The sequence below is a fragment of the Schistocerca nitens genome, chromosome 6, assembly GCF_023898315.1.
Source record: "Schistocerca nitens isolate TAMUIC-IGC-003100 chromosome 6, iqSchNite1.1, whole genome shotgun sequence".
In the NCBI taxonomy this organism is placed as follows: Eukaryota; Metazoa; Arthropoda; class Insecta; order Orthoptera; family Acrididae; genus Schistocerca; species Schistocerca nitens.
The window spans coordinates 628,835,820-628,854,109 of NC_064619.1; the positions used below are offsets into that span (position 1 = coordinate 628,835,820).

At 39.8% G+C, this 18,290-nt stretch overlaps 1 protein-coding gene across 4 annotated transcripts in view; it reads left to right on the forward strand.

The window, feature by feature from the left end:
- Positions 1 to 6,292, forward strand: part of LOC126262243 (golgin subfamily A member 6-like protein 2) — a 42,030-nt gene extending 35,738 nt beyond the window's left edge. For 2 of the 4 annotated variants that reach the window (XM_049958720.1, XM_049958719.1), the window contains exons 7-8: positions 187 to 330; positions 4,811 to 6,292. In XM_049958720.1, coding sequence (XP_049814677.1) covers positions 187 to 330; positions 4,811 to 4,894 — 228 coding nt within the window. In that variant the 3' untranslated portion in view covers positions 4,895 to 6,292. The remainder of the gene's footprint in view (positions 1 to 186; positions 331 to 4,810) is intronic. The other 2 variants (XM_049958722.1, XM_049958723.1) reach the window with 1 other exon arrangement.
- The last annotated feature ends 11,998 nt before the right edge of the window (positions 6,293 to 18,290 follow it).

Genomic DNA, 18,290 nt, shown 5'->3' on the forward strand with positions numbered 1-18,290 from the left:
TAGTATATGCCCCCCCTTGTAACTTTAATGTATACTAACTTTACCTTGTACCAGGTATTTTCTTATGCATGTTCCTAACTAATTCCCAGTTTTGAAATTAGTTGAAAGTTGTGATCTTTCATTTGGTAATGTGTTTTGCACCTCTGCACCATGTATGGACTTTGCATGTTCTCAAATCTGTAACAGAATCTTGTGAAGCTTGCGGAGGTTCAACAAGTAAACGAGAATCAAGGCAAGAAGGTGCAGGAGAGACTAAAGGAACGTCTAGAAATAGCAGAGTTAAACCGTGAAAAGGAGATACAAAAGAAGCTTGAAATCGTCAGAGAAAATGTACGTCATGAAGTATATTGAATTTTCATTAGCTTGCATGTACAGTTTGCATGCTTAAATGTTCAGCTTTACTGTGTTATTTAACAAATTTTATTATTCTGTGTCTGCATGATAAAATCTGGTGTGTGTGTGTGTGTGTGTGTGTGTGTGTGTGTGTGTGTGTGTGTGTGTGTGTGTGTGTGTGGTGGTGGTGGTGGTGTGAAAAATACACCGTTAGCAACTTCAGTGACATAGCACAGGTTCCTATAATACCAGAAACCATAATTTATGCATATTTCTTCAGAAAACCTCTATTTGCAAATTTCCTAATCTTAAATGGAATGGTTTCGTATTTGGAAACATTTTCTGAGGTGAACTCTTATTTGACTAGAAGAGGGCTCAGAATCCATATGAAACTGCAATTGAAGATAGAATAAAGTTATTGGTGACAAGGGTAGGAAATTGTATTGATGCTGATATATTGTTTAAATAAATCTTTGCTTCAATACTAGCTGTTCAGATGTGTGTGTTACTTTTCACAGGACTTCAGCTAATTATTTTGTGTAAAAAAAAAAAAAAAAAAAGTCAAACATTCATGAGAATGTTAGTGTGTAGATTGAACCCTGTCAGTCTGTCTTTGTTGGCATCCACGTGTGTGGCTGCTGGATTGGGGTGAGGGGGATGGAATGAATATTTATTTAAACTTATGTGGAGGTCTCGTTTGTCCTGATAATAGGTAGCAAAACTTTGCATTTGAATGTGGGGAAATAAATCTTCCAGTAAAGGTGAGGTTTGCATATGTTTAACCCTTCTGCAGTCAGCTGATTTGGAGTGGTGTGTGCTAAAAATGTCTTGCATATTTATACCGTTATGCTACATTCCATTTAAATTGCTATATTTCACACACTATTCACTTTAAAAATATGAAAAAATTACCACTTGTCCATAAAAGTATGTAGAATATTATGGCTTACACAGATCATGGTAATGTTTCAAATGAATTTGATTGTGACAGTCCAAATAAAATATTTTTTTTTAATATTATAATTTTGACTGATTCTATATATCCAACACCGTGCTTCAATTTAAGAAGGCTAACTGCAGTCCATAGGATCTACACACATTTCTGAGTAAAATGACATGAGGCATATGAAATTTGTGTTATTATTTAGAAAGATAATTATTTATTACAGAATTTCCATGTGTACAGTATGACTTAGCATTTGTGATTAGGAAAACATTCACCGTGCAACCCCTTATTACATCTATTACAAACAGTTCTTGACCTTCTTTTCCTTCCCTCACTAGTACACACTCTGCATCTTGACTCTTTCTTCTCTGGAAGTTTTATCAAACCCAGAGAACCACGAATTGGATGTTTTTCTTGCAGCCATTCATCTGACAAGGCTTCAATTATCATTACAGTATATACATATCTGGAAACAACTTTCCTTCCTTTATTATGCTCTTTGTATAATATGTAAGAGCTCAGCACCATTCTTGACATTAAGAGCTGCCTTCTTCCAGTAACAGAGAGTTCGCCTTTCATCCAAATACGCAGACAGCATCGTGTCGGATGTGTCTGTTCCACCCATATACTGGTTCTACTGGTGTATTATTTCTGGCTTTTTTACTGTTTTATTTTTATTTTGGACTTAAATGTCACCAGCACCAACTTCACTTGACAGTAAGAGAAAAGAGGTACACAAGAAATTTTGTCTCTTGGTATGCACATGCTAGTACCAGGCCTGACTTACATCTTTTCCCCAATTCCAAATTTTTTTTTCTAAATTGCTCTGGCAAATATTTCCTCTTTCTTTCTTACAGTGCCAGTAATGTATGTACCTAGTTTTTAAGACTTTTAAAAGTGGTACTGACATGAAAAGTTGTCCACAAAGATAGATCCCTTGTTCAAATAATTGCACACAGTAACTTCTGGACAACACAGTAACCTAAGCCATGTCTTGCGGTCTCAACCTTATCTTATTGGCTTTTGGCACCTCTGTAAGTGTAAAACCCACAACAACAGTGCCGTTTTAGTCGCACAGCATCTAGAATTTGATTCCCCATCGGCGGTGATGTTTGTTTGGCAAATATTGTAATAGGGAAGTGACATTTAGTTGCAACTAGACTCTCATCAATCCAAAGTTGTTCATAAGGTGTGTAATGATGTCTAAATATATTAGCATGATCTACCAAGGGGTGGTACCTGATACATGGGTCATAATCAGGATGGCCTGGTGCTGGACATTTCTCACTATCCACAAGACGAAAGAATTTCATAAGATGCCTAAATCGGTGGGCAGAAAACCTTTTACCAAACCATGGAAATGCCTGTGATGGTTTTGTGCTCCAGTATGAGAGCATTGTGGGCCTTTTATAGACTCCCATATTTAGTAAGCAAGCGATGAAACCTCTTATCTCGGTGCTTGTCACATTCTTCCATTTCTTATACGGTTTGGACAACGTAGCATGTTGAGTTATAAACTGTTTAGTTGAGTGATTTGTTTCAGTTACAATAAGCTGCAGCAACGTTGTAGTAAAGAATAGATTGAAATATTCAATCACAGGAGATCCTGCTGGCAGCATATGTTTTGGTCCTAGCAGCTCTTGAAATGGATGTGGTAATGGCTGTAGTGTTTCAGGTGCAGTTACTTCAGTGTATTGTACATCTTCCATTTCATCTTCACTTTCCTTCATATTATCGTCAAGTAAATCACTGTCAGTTTCTGAACTGTTGCTACTTTCGCTAAAACACTCTGTATCACTATTACATTCTAAAAGTTCACAAATTTCAACATCAGTAAGTCCTCTGGTGTGGCTGGGTGTCGGTCGCATTTTTCACAAAAAGCGGAGAAAATAAACAAACTGTAAACTCGTAACGTGAAGAAAAACACACAGAAACAATGATGAATAACAGTACTGTGCAAAAACAAGAACGTAGAATGCAATAACAGAATGTAACCATGTACTGCGAAACATGGCGTCAATAAACAAACTATGCAAAAGTGGAATAATTGAATGCTAATACTTCACCGAAATGATGCTCAGTTGTTGATAGCTATCGACTTACACGTAGCTCGAGGCAAAGAGCATCTGTAATCAGCATGCTAACACCATCTAGTGCCTGATTCTGTAGGCCAAACAAGACTAATCGACTCCCTGACAGTATTAGTGTCAGTAGGGGGTGACGATCGATCGTTAACTTGACATTCAAAGGGTTAAACTAGTGCTGACAGAAAATATTTAAGATAGATTAAATTTTTCAAGCATTTATTTGTACAGAAGAACTGAAAGGTAGGGCACACACAATATTCTTTTAAATGCCTTCAATTTTATCTGAAATTGAAACTCCACAACATGCTTATTACATGAACAAAATGTTAAAGTAGTGCTAGTTTTGGGATTGTGAAAGATCAATTATAATGAAATATCAAACATTGTGAGCTTAATGTAAATTCTGCAGTTTAATTTCTGTTTCTCTTCAATTTTCTCTATTGTTGGGCACTTCTGTCAGGGTATACTACTCCCTTGCAAAACTTTTGTAAAAGGGGAAAATTCCTGAAAGCTATATACTCTAAACAAGGATGTGCTGATTTGAAGTTGCCATAACTGCACTGCATAATGGGAGGTAATTCCTGAAGTGTCAGATTGCATAGAATTTATCACAGAGTTCAAATTACTGAGGAAACTTAAGTGACCGCATTTATTACTTCTGCAATAACAGTGCTAATTGTTTCTATGCTTATTCATACTGCATGTCTCTCTAACTGTCCTTGCATGTATTAAATCTTTTTATTGAAATGTGAAGGCTTTGTCAGTTAATAATTTCACAAATATAGTCTTCGACATACTTAAAATCTGTCCATCAGACCTCTTGTCAGTGACATTGCGCTTCTTTAATGTTACTAAATTATTTCCACAATTAGTCAGAACAAATAAACTGTATTTTCACAAGTTCATGCACTGCACGTCATACCAGTAGATCTATCAGCAGTCATTGACAAAAACATGTAATGTTTAGGTGTAAGATAAGGAAAATTCGTCTTTAACATTTAATAGTTAATGACAATTACTACTTATTTACATGAATTAAAAAAAAGTTAATTTGAGATCACAAATACAATGTATTTCTTTAGTGGCCAGTGCAGTATATTAACACAATTTGGATTTAGACACCCATAAAACTCTAGCATGATCTCTCTCTCTCTCTCTCTCTCTCTCTCTCTCTCTCTCTCTCTCTCTCTCTCTCTCTCTCTCTCTCTCTCTTCTCCCCCCCCCCCTCCCTCCTTCCCTCCTGGTCTTTCCACTTCCTAGTAGACAATTCAGTCTGAAATGACTTTACTTTAAGGCATCTGATAATATTCATAAATGCACAAAATTTGTTTGTATTGTACTGTCTCTTGGCTCTTGGGCACTTGACTCTTTTTTTTGTCAACAGACTGCCAGATCTTAACTTCTTAAACATTTCGCACTAAGTTGATGGTGTCATCTTTTCCAGGAACGCAGAGCAGAAATGGTTCGGCAGAATAAGGAGCGACTGAGCAGCCAGTCTGAGGAACAGCACACTGCTTCCTCTGGCTAGTTGGCCTTCACACACAGCCTGCCCAGCTCCCTCTTCCCCGCCGAATCAGCAACAGACAAGCTTTCGTCTCGTTCATTGAGCCGCTTCATATAAGAAATAAATACGTTGTGGACACTTCATTTAAAATGATATAGTTAAATGGTGATAAAAATGTCGATTTCCAGCCATAACTTCCCTCTAAATGTTTGTCTACTTTTGTGTGTAGTTCATTGTTCAAAAATTTCAAAATAGTCGTGTAATAATCTAAACTTAGCTTCATGTGTAATGGTAATGAAAATACATTGTTGCTTTCCTTGTTTTTATGAAAAAGGCAACAAGCGGCACCATGAGCGATCTCATCTAGGGAGAAGATGGTGGCAATCAAATTGCTGGTCCTGCGGATTAAATGTTGAAAATTCACTGCCTTTTTTCACCTCCTTGTATAATGAAAAGGGGCCATTCCAGAGCAGCAGATGATAAAGCATATTTGGAGTTTAGTGAGATTAAATGTTGAACTCCCGCTTTTGAGGTTAACCTGTAAGGTCCCAAGATAATCAGTGAGTGGCCTATATTTGCGTAACTGTGAATTCATACAGTTTTTCTGTTTATAAATATTTACTCACCTAGCATCATTGCAAATAAGTGTTGTATTGCTTAAATCTGCGAAAATTTATATTCAAAGCCACATATGAGAGTGAGAGAGAGTAATAAAATAAGTAAAGCACGAGCTAGCTTCTGTGATGATTTTATGCTGAAGAAAAAGCATTTGACAAATAACTAAACAATCATGGAGATTTTATTCTCTTAGCCCTATTGAAAATAATTTTTCTGTAATTATTTTGACTATTCAGCAGTATAATTAATGTGCGTGTATTATGTTAAATTTTTCAAAATCTGACTCCAAAGAGAGAATGTTAGTAGTAATAACACCATTACAGATTGATACTAGTAAATGCACAGAGACCACTGCTGCTTTTAAGTGCCATTAATGTCTTGGGAAGGCCTCCAAGTTTTCCATTGGATGTAGTGTCTAGAATTTTTGAAAACACACCTTGTAGTAAAGATTCAAGGAGACTGATGGTTTTTCAATCTTCAAAACCTGTCAACTAATCCATCCTTTGTACATTAGTTTAATCTTTACTGACTAAAATTATCACCTTCTAATATTGGCCATTACTAGCTGCCTTGAGAGTTCTTGTCCTTTCTGTATGAGTGAGGAGGAGGTCATTCTCATGGAGTCTGTTTTTGTGTGATTTCTTCAAATGTCTATTTTTGCATACTGTTTTGTAATTTTGCCTAGTTTGAATATTTGGTTTTTCTATTATGATACATTTTGTGCTTAGTCTTAGAAACAACTATTAAAAGCCTGAGCATTAGGTATTGTAGTTAGTAAAACTCAATAAAAAGTTAAAAAAATTATTTTGAATGTCTTATTTTGTATTAACCCATTCCCATTGTTCACAACGGGGCTTAGACCTTTCTATAACATACTTGTTGAGTTTAAGGAACTCTCTCTTGTACCACATGTGGAATACAAAAATTCTTTGTGTAGAATAGCAGGTATGTTTCGCATGTTTTATCAAGGGATTTAAATACAGTGGTAATTAATTAGGTTTTTATAACTGGAATAAATGTGTAACTTTCTATGAACTTCTGATGGTACTGACCTATCTTTTTGGTGTATTATAAAAAGGCAATGACAAAATGTGTAATTAATACACTGTAGAAACATTGAAAATTTTAGGTCTTCAGTAGTTAACTTAAAAATTTTACTTAACATGGCACAAAGGCTCATTTGCAGGTGATTGTTTGACATTTATGTAAGTTTAGTGAAGTCCTTTACCACTAGAAAACGTCTTATTTGTCTTTTTAGCAGCTGTATTTTCTCAACATTCCTTTTCCTCCATCTGCAGCCCATGTTGCACCAGTCGTGTGTTTCTGGTTGGTGTTGGTCTTATTTTCTCCATCGTGTGACAATATTTTCCTTGTATCTGCAATAGCATCACATACCTAAATATTACAGACACTATTTATAATTCTGAACAAAATTAAATTATTCATCCAGTCCTGATACATGGAGCCATGTACTCAGTGTCAGGCGCATGTCTGAAAATTTCCTTTATATTGTCCATGGTAAACTCTGGTATGTATAAACAGGCTCTGATCATTGGTATATGTATACAGTGAAACCTCTAGATAATGGTTTTTAAGTTGCCAAGAATTCTGGACACCATACAGAGAAAGACTTCCAGTTGATAATTAGGATCTAGCAAAATTTTACCAAGGATATGTTACAGAAAACACAGTAAAGGGTACAAATTAAAAAAAGTAGCAAAAGAAATACTTCAATAATTAAACAGTAAAACACAACTTTTGTCAAACTTTCCCAAAAAATCTATGAACTGACAAAACTTGTACATACCTAGAATTGGCCTCTACTTGTTTCATGATAAACAGAAATCATCTTCACTTCTCAGCAATGTCCACTGCTCAATGAAAACTCTACCAGAAACATTACATTGCCAACCTCTAACTTCCTGCACTACACTGTTATCACTACAGGCATTTGCTCAACCTAAAAAAATAGAATTGTACCAACAAGACAAGCACATGTGCTTAAACTAAGGGAATGACACGAATGTTAATCTCCCTGGACACGGTCTTTCGGAGCCTGTGCAAATCAACAGGACGGAAAATAAAGCATCTACATCCAGTGGCTTAACAGTTATAAAGAGGGAAATAATTGAGTAGGGTTTCAAAAATACAGTTTAGGAACTGTTGGCATAGATGGAATGTAGTTCAGAGGAAAATTTAGCACTGTGTACATGTGCTCTTGGTTGGGAATTTTTATTCACTTGCTGCTATTTTTAATGACCCACCCTCTTATTTCTTAAAGTGGGTCTGTATATGCCTCTTGGCCGCTGTTACTGGGTTCGGGGCACAGAGTGGTTGATAATACCACCCTGACTCCTGTCCCCACTCACACCATTTCCTGCCACATGGAGGCAGGCTCTATTTGTTTTTTATTTTGCATAGCATTGTTAAGAAACCTTAGAATTAATATAATAGAAGTTGGAAGATGAAATACAAAAAAATCATTAAGCTAACATGAGAACAAAAAGAAAACAGGTAAGCACTCCATGTCGAGCCTACTTAGCTCATTCTGTTAAACAGTCCAGTGATTGTTAGCATCTCCCGGCTATGCAAACAACCCAGCCTGGAGAGTGGTTTTCCCCTATCTACATTAATGTATCCGTCGGGTTGGGCTCACCTAAGGGGGACCACAATTAAGTTCCTTCTGTCCAGGCCGTGCGTCACCGCTCACCAGGTGGTGTAGGTCCCTGGAAGAGTTGCCTAACTTTAAGCTCCGTTTAGATTGCTACTGACCTTTCGTTGGACATGGAGATGCTGCTGAATATTTACATACTTACAGTTGTGGTGCTGCTTGTTTTGTTTAAATGTGTTTGATCATGTGCACCTCATATCAGCTGTTCTGGACCATTTGTACTGTCACGCAGGTTGCCACTATTGGTCATCAGTGTGACACACCTAAGTATCTGTGTTGTTGCCAAAGTCAGTGTCTGTATCTTCTTGACTAAGGGTGTTAGTGTTGTCATCCATCCCATGGGCACTCTGCTGACATAGTAAACAGACTTATCTTCTGTAGGGTCTATTACCTAGGTATTCTATATGTAGGATCTTGCAAGTTTCATTGGTCAGTGTGTTTAGTTCAGTACACTGGTCCAGGTTGTGTAGTACGGTGGTACAGTTCATTTCGTATGTTCAGGTGGTTGACGTTTGACGTGTGTCTTATGTTAGTGTGCATCCCGCAGAAGAGGACAATGTGTTCCGGGGAACCTTCTTCCCCGCATGTGCATCTAGCAGTCTGTCGCAGACTCGCGCGGCTCAGGTGTGTGGGATAAGGGCCATGGCCTGTGAGGAAGTGTATCATACCACAGCTGGGATCAATACCCTTTAGTTTGTCTTCCCTGATATCCTGGAAGTTGTAGACTCGGTGGCCCTTATCGCTATTGTCCCATTCGCTCTGCCAGGTATCCACTTGCCATGCTCCGAGTTGGCATGTTGTCTCATATGGTACACCATTGATCTGCTGAACCTGGTCTCCTCATCTTAAGCCAGTACATTGCTGCACGGTATGTGATAGTTATATGTATTGGAAAGATTACCATCACAACGCATAGTGCATTGACTGACATTGTGCTGCAAGGCCCCCCCCCCCACACCCCCCCCTGTTAATCGAAGCAGGACGCTTCTTTGCCCATGACATACGACAGTTCTGTTGGTGGAAAGACTTAGTCTGTAGGCCCATGTGCTGTGCAGCAAAGCATAGTACTGACTCAAAGAGAGCACAATGGTATGTCTGTGTAACTGACAGGGGTAGTCTGAATTGCTCAGAGTTTAACCTTGCCAGTTTATGAAGTATTTTTTCTGCTTTGTCTGTGCATATTTGTATGTGTTCATGAAAGTTCAATCATTCGTCTATGTATACTCCAAGGTAGCGTGTAAGTACTGGTTTGTGTCCCTGATTTTGATTGTTTGGTTCCTGTGCAAGATACCCTTCAGCGGTGTGTAGGTTGTTTTGTTTTCGGTTACCTTGAGTTTGTTGTTTGTGCACCACTGGGTAGTTCTTGGGACTGCAAAAAATGAAAGAAAACATTGTATGAAGGAACTTTATAAAGAGGTTTCACTGTATTGTATTTGCACAAAGTGCCAGTCTGGGCATAATCCAGGCAAAAGATAACATTCTGTAATATTGTGGAAGAAGAAACATGTCAACACTGCTGGCTTTTTTTCTTATTGTTAACTGCCTCTCTGCAGCCTATTAAATCTCTTAGCAGTTCTTACGTGTTTTTCCATTTGTAAGTCTGTCATTTTATGATGGTTTTCACTCATTGCAGTCTTGAATCCTTCCCTTTTCTCCTTCCCTTCAGTCCTATGTATTACTGCTTACTTAAGACAGTGTAATTCCAGTGTGATTTCAGTACATGTATGGCAGCAGGGTAAATTATGTACCTTACCTGTCCTGCCTGCTACTTCAATTGTCCCAATAGATCCACTGTAATTCTTTTGGTAGTTCTGTGTGTTTACCGTTGAGTCCCTTGCTGCACGGTCTGCAGTGCTTAAACTTTATTGAGGCAGCTACGACCTTCATAGTGTCATCACTGGTTGGTGTTATAACTCCATTATGTGTGATCACACTGCTGCTTTAAGTGCAGTCTACTGAGATTGTCTTGAAGATATTTCTCCATGACATCTGCTGCTTTCTCAGAAATGTGTTCAACACATGATGCAGTTTAGGAGTTTCTTTCTTGGTGGAGAAGATATCTTTCACCATATAACATTTCACTTGCAGGTGGGCAGTTAGGGGTCAGAGAGCATATGCTCATCTAACATATGTAAATATCCCCCCCTTCCCTTGCACATATTTGAATTGTGTGGGTATATTTCCGCAGTTGTGAACTCCAAAATGGAACTCTCCAGCCCAGTTCACACAAAAAAAGGACCATTTCTGTTGAAGGTCCCTGGTTTCTCTTTACACTTGGAAACAGTCATCTTAGCACTCTCTTCATACTTCTACAGTAAAATTACTGCTGATGTCCAATTTATGAATAATTCATAGAATTTGCATTACTCTGTCCTGAAAATTGAGAACATTTGTCCTTAGATTCCCGATGCTGCATTGAATTGGTACAATGTGGAGTCTTTACATTGCACACTGAGACTGAAACTTAATATTACACATTTGTCCTGTTTGTATACATTTATTAGTTCCTGTAATAGTGATTAATTGATACTGCTACAAATACAAATCAAAATGTGTGAAATGGGGTATAGTTATTTTTCATACATAAATATCACAGCCAAGTGAAATCGGGTGCATTGTATGTTGGCAATAAAAATCATGAATGCTCACCTCGTTAATATTCCTACTGTGAGCATAGATATTACTTTGACATTGGTAGTTAAATTGAAGTTGCCTTTTAGGTATTACTGAAGTCAAGTACGTATTTCATAACAGAGGGGAACAGTGATGAACGTTTATCAGTGGTATAAACTGTATAAATGATGCTTAACATTTAACTTAATATTAGGTAAAAAATTATTTCTGGTCCCTTGTTAACAAATCTGAACTTATGTCCTATTAGAAACTAATACAAATATACTCATAGGTCAGTAGTCGTGAGCAAGATTTTCACGTTCACGGGTAAGTTTATGTGGTCTGTGACTAGTCATAGTAGTAATGTTGTTTCTTGGTGCATTTGTGAGCAGGAAGTCAATGATTGAATCGGAGGTGAGCCATGGTGATCATGAAATTTATTTTATTTACTCTGCATACCATAGTTTTGTTGGGAGTCATGCTTCAGTTTTGTCACAGCTTCTCCCTTTAGGTTCAAATGAAAATCTTAACTCTTTCAAACAATGGAGAGTCTGAAGTGGAATAACATGACTTAAAATAGATTGCTACTCATTGTGTCGTCAGATAGATGTTTTACAGATTCCGTTGGTTGCTCTATTGTTTTTCCGGATAGTGTCCTCAAGGTCTGACTGCCTCAGGCGTTTTACTGTCTTTGATGCAGAATTGTCTGCAATCTTACAGGCACAGGAGCAGATGAGATGTTCTTCCCATCCTAAATTTCTTGTCTGTTCTGACTCCCTAAGTGCCCATCACTCATTGCGACGTTTGTATCCACCAGATCAAATAATCCAGACCATTCAAAATGCCCTGCTCCTACTATGACGACTGGGGAAGGTGGTGGCTTTCAGCTGGGTTCCAGGGCATGTCGGCATTGCTGGGAACGATAGGGCAGATCTTGCAGCCAAGACGGCATGTTTAGATTCACAAGTATTTCATTGTGCCATCCCCCTGTACGCAGTCACCTCGCTGTTGAGCTCATGAGTCATGCATCGGTGGAAAGATGAGTGGCTGGAAATGACTGGCAATAATCTCCTTTTAGTCAAGCCCACAACGTGTGTGTGGTGTACTTCCTTCCAACCCCGTAGATGGGACGAGTTTCTCCTCACTCGGCTTAGGATAGGCCACAGTCCTATGACACATGGCTTCCTGCTCCGGCGAGAGGACACTCCAATGTGTGGTGCTTGTGGCGTCCCGATCACTGTGCTCCACATTTTATTCAATTGCGTTTTATTTTCTGACCAGCGGGCTGCGGTTGACTTGCCGACTGATCTGCCATCCCTCTTAGGAAATACTCACACGAATGTGGTTAAAGTTTTAAAGTTGTGTGACTTGTCCAATGTTTTACCAAGATTTTAGGGAGTTGGTGTTTATTGGTTCTCAGGGTGACACGCACACCCTTATTTTATGTAAGTGGCCAGGCAATGACAATTTCCTGTGGCATTATTGATGCTCTGTTTTCACTTTCCTTATGTTTTACTTTCTTCTACCGCATTTTCCTTCTTTCTGTGTGTGTATGCTTAGATTTTGCTAAGTCTGTCCACATTTGTTCCTTTTAATGTGTGTCAGGGTGCTGATGACCTCAACGTTGTACGACTGTAAGCCCCAAAACGCAAATGTGTGTGCGTGTGTGTACACACACACACACACACACACACACACACACACACAACACTCTCTCTCTCTCTCTCTCTCTCTCTCTCTCTCTTCCAGAAGTTTAACTCTGGCTAGGACATTGAGACAAAGAAAGTTCTTTGATAATTGTAGCTTGTGTGTTCTACATGCTTCCTTTTACTCTTTAACTGCCCCCTGCCCTCCAGATTCCGTAAAAACCAAACTGATGGCTTATTGAATGATTAAAATGTTGTTTTGTGGAATGAAACATTTGACGCTCACGAGATATGTCTTCATAAACAATGAGATAGTTGAAAAACTGCCATATTGTGCATGATGTTAAAATTTTTAACGTCTTTGCTACTATTTGCAATATATTTTGCAGACAGTATCCACATACACATTACACAAGTACATCGTTGTATAGCACACATTTCAAGAGATAAGTCATAAACAATGAGATATGTGGGGAAAAAAAGCTGCATTATGCATGAAGTTTTGATACGTTCCTTCGAAGATGAAAACGATAGCCATCTATAGAGCTATGAAAAGATGTTGCCATAGGGACATTTACAAAATCGTGTTGTAGACATATGAAGTAGCTGCCCCCACGTACAGAAATTGTCTGGTATAATGTTTCTTAATTTGGATACTATACTTATACACTTGTGTTTTTTTTTATGGCAGTTTCATAATTTCAAAGGTGCTCTCACACATGGAAATGCAATTCTTTCGATACTTCACTAGAAATGCAGTTAATTGTTTTGTATTCATTTCTAATAGAAAATTTGCAAAATGAACACCCAGGCAATGACTCTGTGATGCTGACGGGGGAGATTGAGATAGTAACTAAATCACTGAAGACTAAGTTTTCTATTTATTTATTTTCTGTCCATATAACAAAAAGTTTTTGAACATTGTCAGGTAAATTTAGCTTACTTTACACATATACAGTAAAATATTTACATTCTTTCATAACAACATATGGATCAGACACGTCTGTACACACTATTTTTCAAAAGGGCACTACAAGTAGATTCCTCTATAGTGTAACACAATTTAGCTTATTTTATAATAGTACAGTACACATTATACAGTGTATAATTACATTCTTTCATACCACTGATAGATCGGAGACATTGTGTATATACACTGTTTTCTAAGATGGCACTACAACTTAGTCCTCTATAGAGGAACAACGCTTCTCTGTTAATAATTGCTTCAGTCTACTCTTTAGCATATTTAGATTTGCTTTCTTGAGTTCACAGGGTAGTGCATTGTAGAAAATTGCTCCCATTCTATGTGGGCTGTGGTCCGTTGCCTTTTTATTGGTCACAATTCTATGAAAATGTTCGCTTCCCCCTGTATCATAGTTGTGTACATTACTGTTTGTCATATTAAATTCAGGACATGACTGTCTGCAGTATGTACATGGAGTACACCGTAAGAATTTTATATTTTCTGAAGATGTCTCTACAAGGCTCTCTCTTTTTTACCTTGGCTACCATTCTTACTGCCTTTTTTTGTAATCTAAAAAGTCTTATCCATATGAACTGCTGATGCCCCACCCCATATCTCAATACCATACTGAAGGTGCGGATGAATCGACCCAACATGTATTTGCCTTAAAGTATCGTGGCCCAAGAAGGCTGAGACCTGTTTCAGTAGATACACATTTCTACTGATTTTCTTGCAAATATTATCTACATGTTCTTTCCATGATAAGTGTTTATCATCAACGATGCCAAAAAATTTATGTGAATTTGCATGTGCAAGACCCAATGGGGATGTAAACACAGTATCAGTTATTGCAGCAATGTAACTGAGGATGAACTTCCTTATTACTGTTTTGTCTTTATTTACAAGAAGCTTGTTTGCTGTAAGGTATGCGGACAGAGAATCGAAACGGATCTTGGTACTGTTAGCTGCAGACTGCCACAGCTGATGAAGGATATGTCATCGGCATAAGTTACAACCATGCAATTTTGGGGTTCAAATAAGTTATTTACATATACAAGGAACAGAAAAAGCTCTAGTATGCTTCTTTGAGGCACGCCACATTGAAGTGTCCTGAAGGTTGATTTGGTTGTTAGGAGCTGCTCATTATTTCTATAAGTTAGCTTTACACCCTGTTTCCTATCTTTCAAATAGGGAGTAAGAAGTTTCAAGGCCAGTCCTCTCAACCCATACTCCTCTAGCTTACACAGAAGAATGGTATGATTCACAGTATCGAAGGCTTTACTCATATCTAGGAAAGTGCCTATTACCCTGTCACTTTTTGTCCAGCTTATTTAATATTTCATGTATAAAATATGCTACTGCTGTTGTAGTAGATCTCCCTTTTCTAAATCCATGTTGTAGGTTGTTTAACAGATTGTGTTTGGTGAAATATGATTTAACTTGATTTAGTATTACTCTCTCTAAGAATTTGCCTAGTTCTGAGGTTAATGATATTGGCCTGTAGTTTTTAGTGTCAGTTTTTAATCCCTTTTTATGCACTGGTATAATTTCAGTAATTTTCAAAAGGTCAGGGAATATACCATTTCTGAGGGAGGTATTTATCAATTGAGTCAGGGGTTTCACTAATTCATCCCTGCATTCCTTTAGCAGTTCAGGTGAAATGTCATCCCAGCCACAAGACATCTTTGGTCAAAGTGCTGATATGATTGCTAAGACATCCCTCTCAGTAATGCTGTGGATATAAAAGGACTGGCTAGATTTTCCAAGACTAAAATTTTGTGGCTTCATATTGACTTCATTTGTACCAACTGTACTGAACTTTTGTATAAATTTCTCACACACTTCTTTTGGGTCATTTATTTTTTCACCATTTTCTTTTAATGTTATGTCACTGTGTTCACAGGAATTCCCTTTCCCACCTTCTTTATGCATTATTTTCCAGGCAGTTTTACTGATACAGCTAGAGTTCCTTATTTCATAGGTATATTTCTGTGCTTTTAGGTTATTCAGGGACACTCTGTATGTTTTTCTGAGCAGTTTATATTTTGTTGAGAAATATTGTAGTTTAGTATCTCTAAAAAGTATACAGCAGTCTTTCATTTTCTCCCTCAGTTCAATAATTTCAGAAGGGAGATTCTCGGCTTTGTGGTGTAGAGCTTTATTTACTTTTTTTAACTAAAGGACAGATTTCATTTAAAGTGTTACTGAATAACTTATAGAAATATTCCCATTTTTCATTCACTTCAGTTGCATTGTACACTGGTTCCCATTTTTCATTCCCTGGTGCCATCTTAAGTTTAGAATAATTAAATTTTCTTTTATATATAACTATATCTGTTATGGTTGGCAGGAGAGCCAACACCGTGTTACCAGAAGGAGGCCGAAAGGCAAGCGTTTGAGCTCGCGCAGGCTGGCGTGAGGTCTGGAACAGGACAAGGAAATTAGAATTTAGAAAAACGGACGTAGCTGGTGGAATACTTAACTTCAATCCGTTAATGAAGAACGTCGGTCTTGACGGTACACGACTCATAATATCAATAGTATCTGATAATGGTGCCTTGCTAGGTCGTAGCAAATGACGTAGCTGAAGGCTATGCTAACTATCGTATGAGAGCGTATTTTGTCAGTGAACCATCGCTAGCAAAGTCGGTTGTACAACTGGGGCGAGTGCTAGGAAGTCTCTCTAGACCTGCCGTGTGGCGGCGCTCAGTCTGCAATCACTGATAGTGGCGACACGCGGGTCCGACGTATACTAATGGACCGCGGCCGATTAAAAAAGCTACCACCTAGCAAGTGTGGTGTCTGGCGGTGACACCATATTCCTCCCCCCCGCAAATCGGCGTACGGTTGTGGCATAAGGCTTCCGCCCGCCGTAGGGAGGACCCCATGTTGACGTATGCAACGAGGTGGGGAGCCTAACAACAGGCGAGGCTGTGCCACCCGCACCCTGCCATTCGCACCGCGGGGAGCTAGGAAACACCTGAAAACCTGCTCCAGGGTGCACGCCAACATGCGGTGTATGCGCCTGCAGAGTGACAGGAGGGGCCGAAGGGTCGACCTCCATCGGGTCGGGGCACCCGACGGGCGAAGACGACATATGGTCCGGAGCAGGCAAGAGTTCCACGTTGGAGGACATCCAGTCACGGGAAGCAATCGGCGGCGCGTGACCCAGGGAGGCACCCGACGGTTGCAGCGACGCGTCCACTGCGGGCGGCGCGTCGCCATGGGGCAAAATGGAAGGCAGCGTCGGTAACACCTGGGGCTGAGGCGAGCCATTAGATGGGTCCCCAGGGTGCTGACTGGACGGCACCGTTGCTGAAAGCAGGCGGTGAGTGGCAGATCCCATGTGACGACAGAGGCGCAGCTGGTTGAGATGCCGGCGCACCTCACCAGAGGCCGCCAAAACCAGATACATAGCGTGTCCGAGGCAGCGAAGAATGCGCCCTTCGAGCCAACGCCGTGAACCTCAGTAGTGACTATAGTAGACAACATTGCCTGGAGCAAAAGTAGGTGTCTGCCGCTGCACAGGAACCTGATGCGGCGTATGTAGCAAAGACATCAAGGTTCAATGATGACAACCGTGGAGCAACTCAGCCGGTGAGCGACCACCCCGGGGCTGAGAGCGATACGAGGACAAAAAGGTCAACAACGTGTCCTCCCGAGAATGCGACTCTTTTAACTTCAACATCTGTGACTTGAAAGTCCTGACCAATCGTTCAGCGGCACCGTTTGACTGTGGCGAAAACGGCGCGGACGTCAGATGTTGAATACCATTGGCCTCGCAGAATGACTGAAATTCTGCGGACATGAATTGTGGGCCATTGTCGGAAACAATAGTCTGTGGAAGACCTTCAATGCAAAAGATAGCAGATAATGCTTGGATGGTGGCAGATGACGTCGTGGAAGACATCCGGACAACAAAAGGAAAATTACTGAATGAATCTACCACAACCAACCATCGAGCATTCCAGAATGGACCAGCAAAATCGATGTGTAAGTGTTGCTAAGGGGAAGTGGCTTTTGGCCATGCAAAGAATGTCCGCGGTGGGGCTGATTGTTGTTCGGCACACACCATGCAAGAAGCGCACATATTCGTAATCGCGGCATCGATTCCGAACCAAGAACAGTGCTGACGAGCAAGTTATTTCGTTCTGACTATACCCCAATGTCCTTGGTGGAGAAGCTGTAAGACAGAGGACTGTAACGAACGTGGGACCACGACCCTGGACTGATCATTATCAGAACGCAACAGCAAAACACCACGCCGAACAAAAAGTCTCTCCTTGTGAGCAACAAATCTGCGAACCAACGAATCCCCGATCCGTGACTTTGACAAGGGCCATTGCGTAGCAACAGAACGCAGAACGGTAGCAATGACAGGGTCGGCAGCTGTGGCAGTAGCAACACGACGAAAATCAATCGGAAAGGATTCAACGCCGTCATCGGTTGCCGAATCAATGAACATGCAAGCAAGTTCGGAGAAATCGAATGCTCTATCGTCAGCAACAGGCAAACGGGACAAAGCATCGGCGTTTCCGTGCTTAGCAGTGGACCGATACAAGATATCGTAGCGGTACTGCGAGAGGAAAATAGACCAGCGAATGAATTTCTGCACTGTACGTGGAGGTACAGGCTTGTTCGGATGAAAAAGTGATGTCAAAGGTTTGTGGTCTGTGATGATGGTAAAGTGACGACCATACAAGAAATCATGAAACTTTGTAACACCAAATACGAGAGCCAATGCTTCTTTCTCGATCTGTGAATAATTTCTTTGCGCAGACGAGAGCAATGTGGACGCAAAGGCAATAGGGCGATCGTGCGATCCATCGTTGTGCGCAAGCACAGCACCGATCCCGAAATCCGATGCATCCACCATCAACAAAAGGGGCTTCTTGGGATCGAATGGCG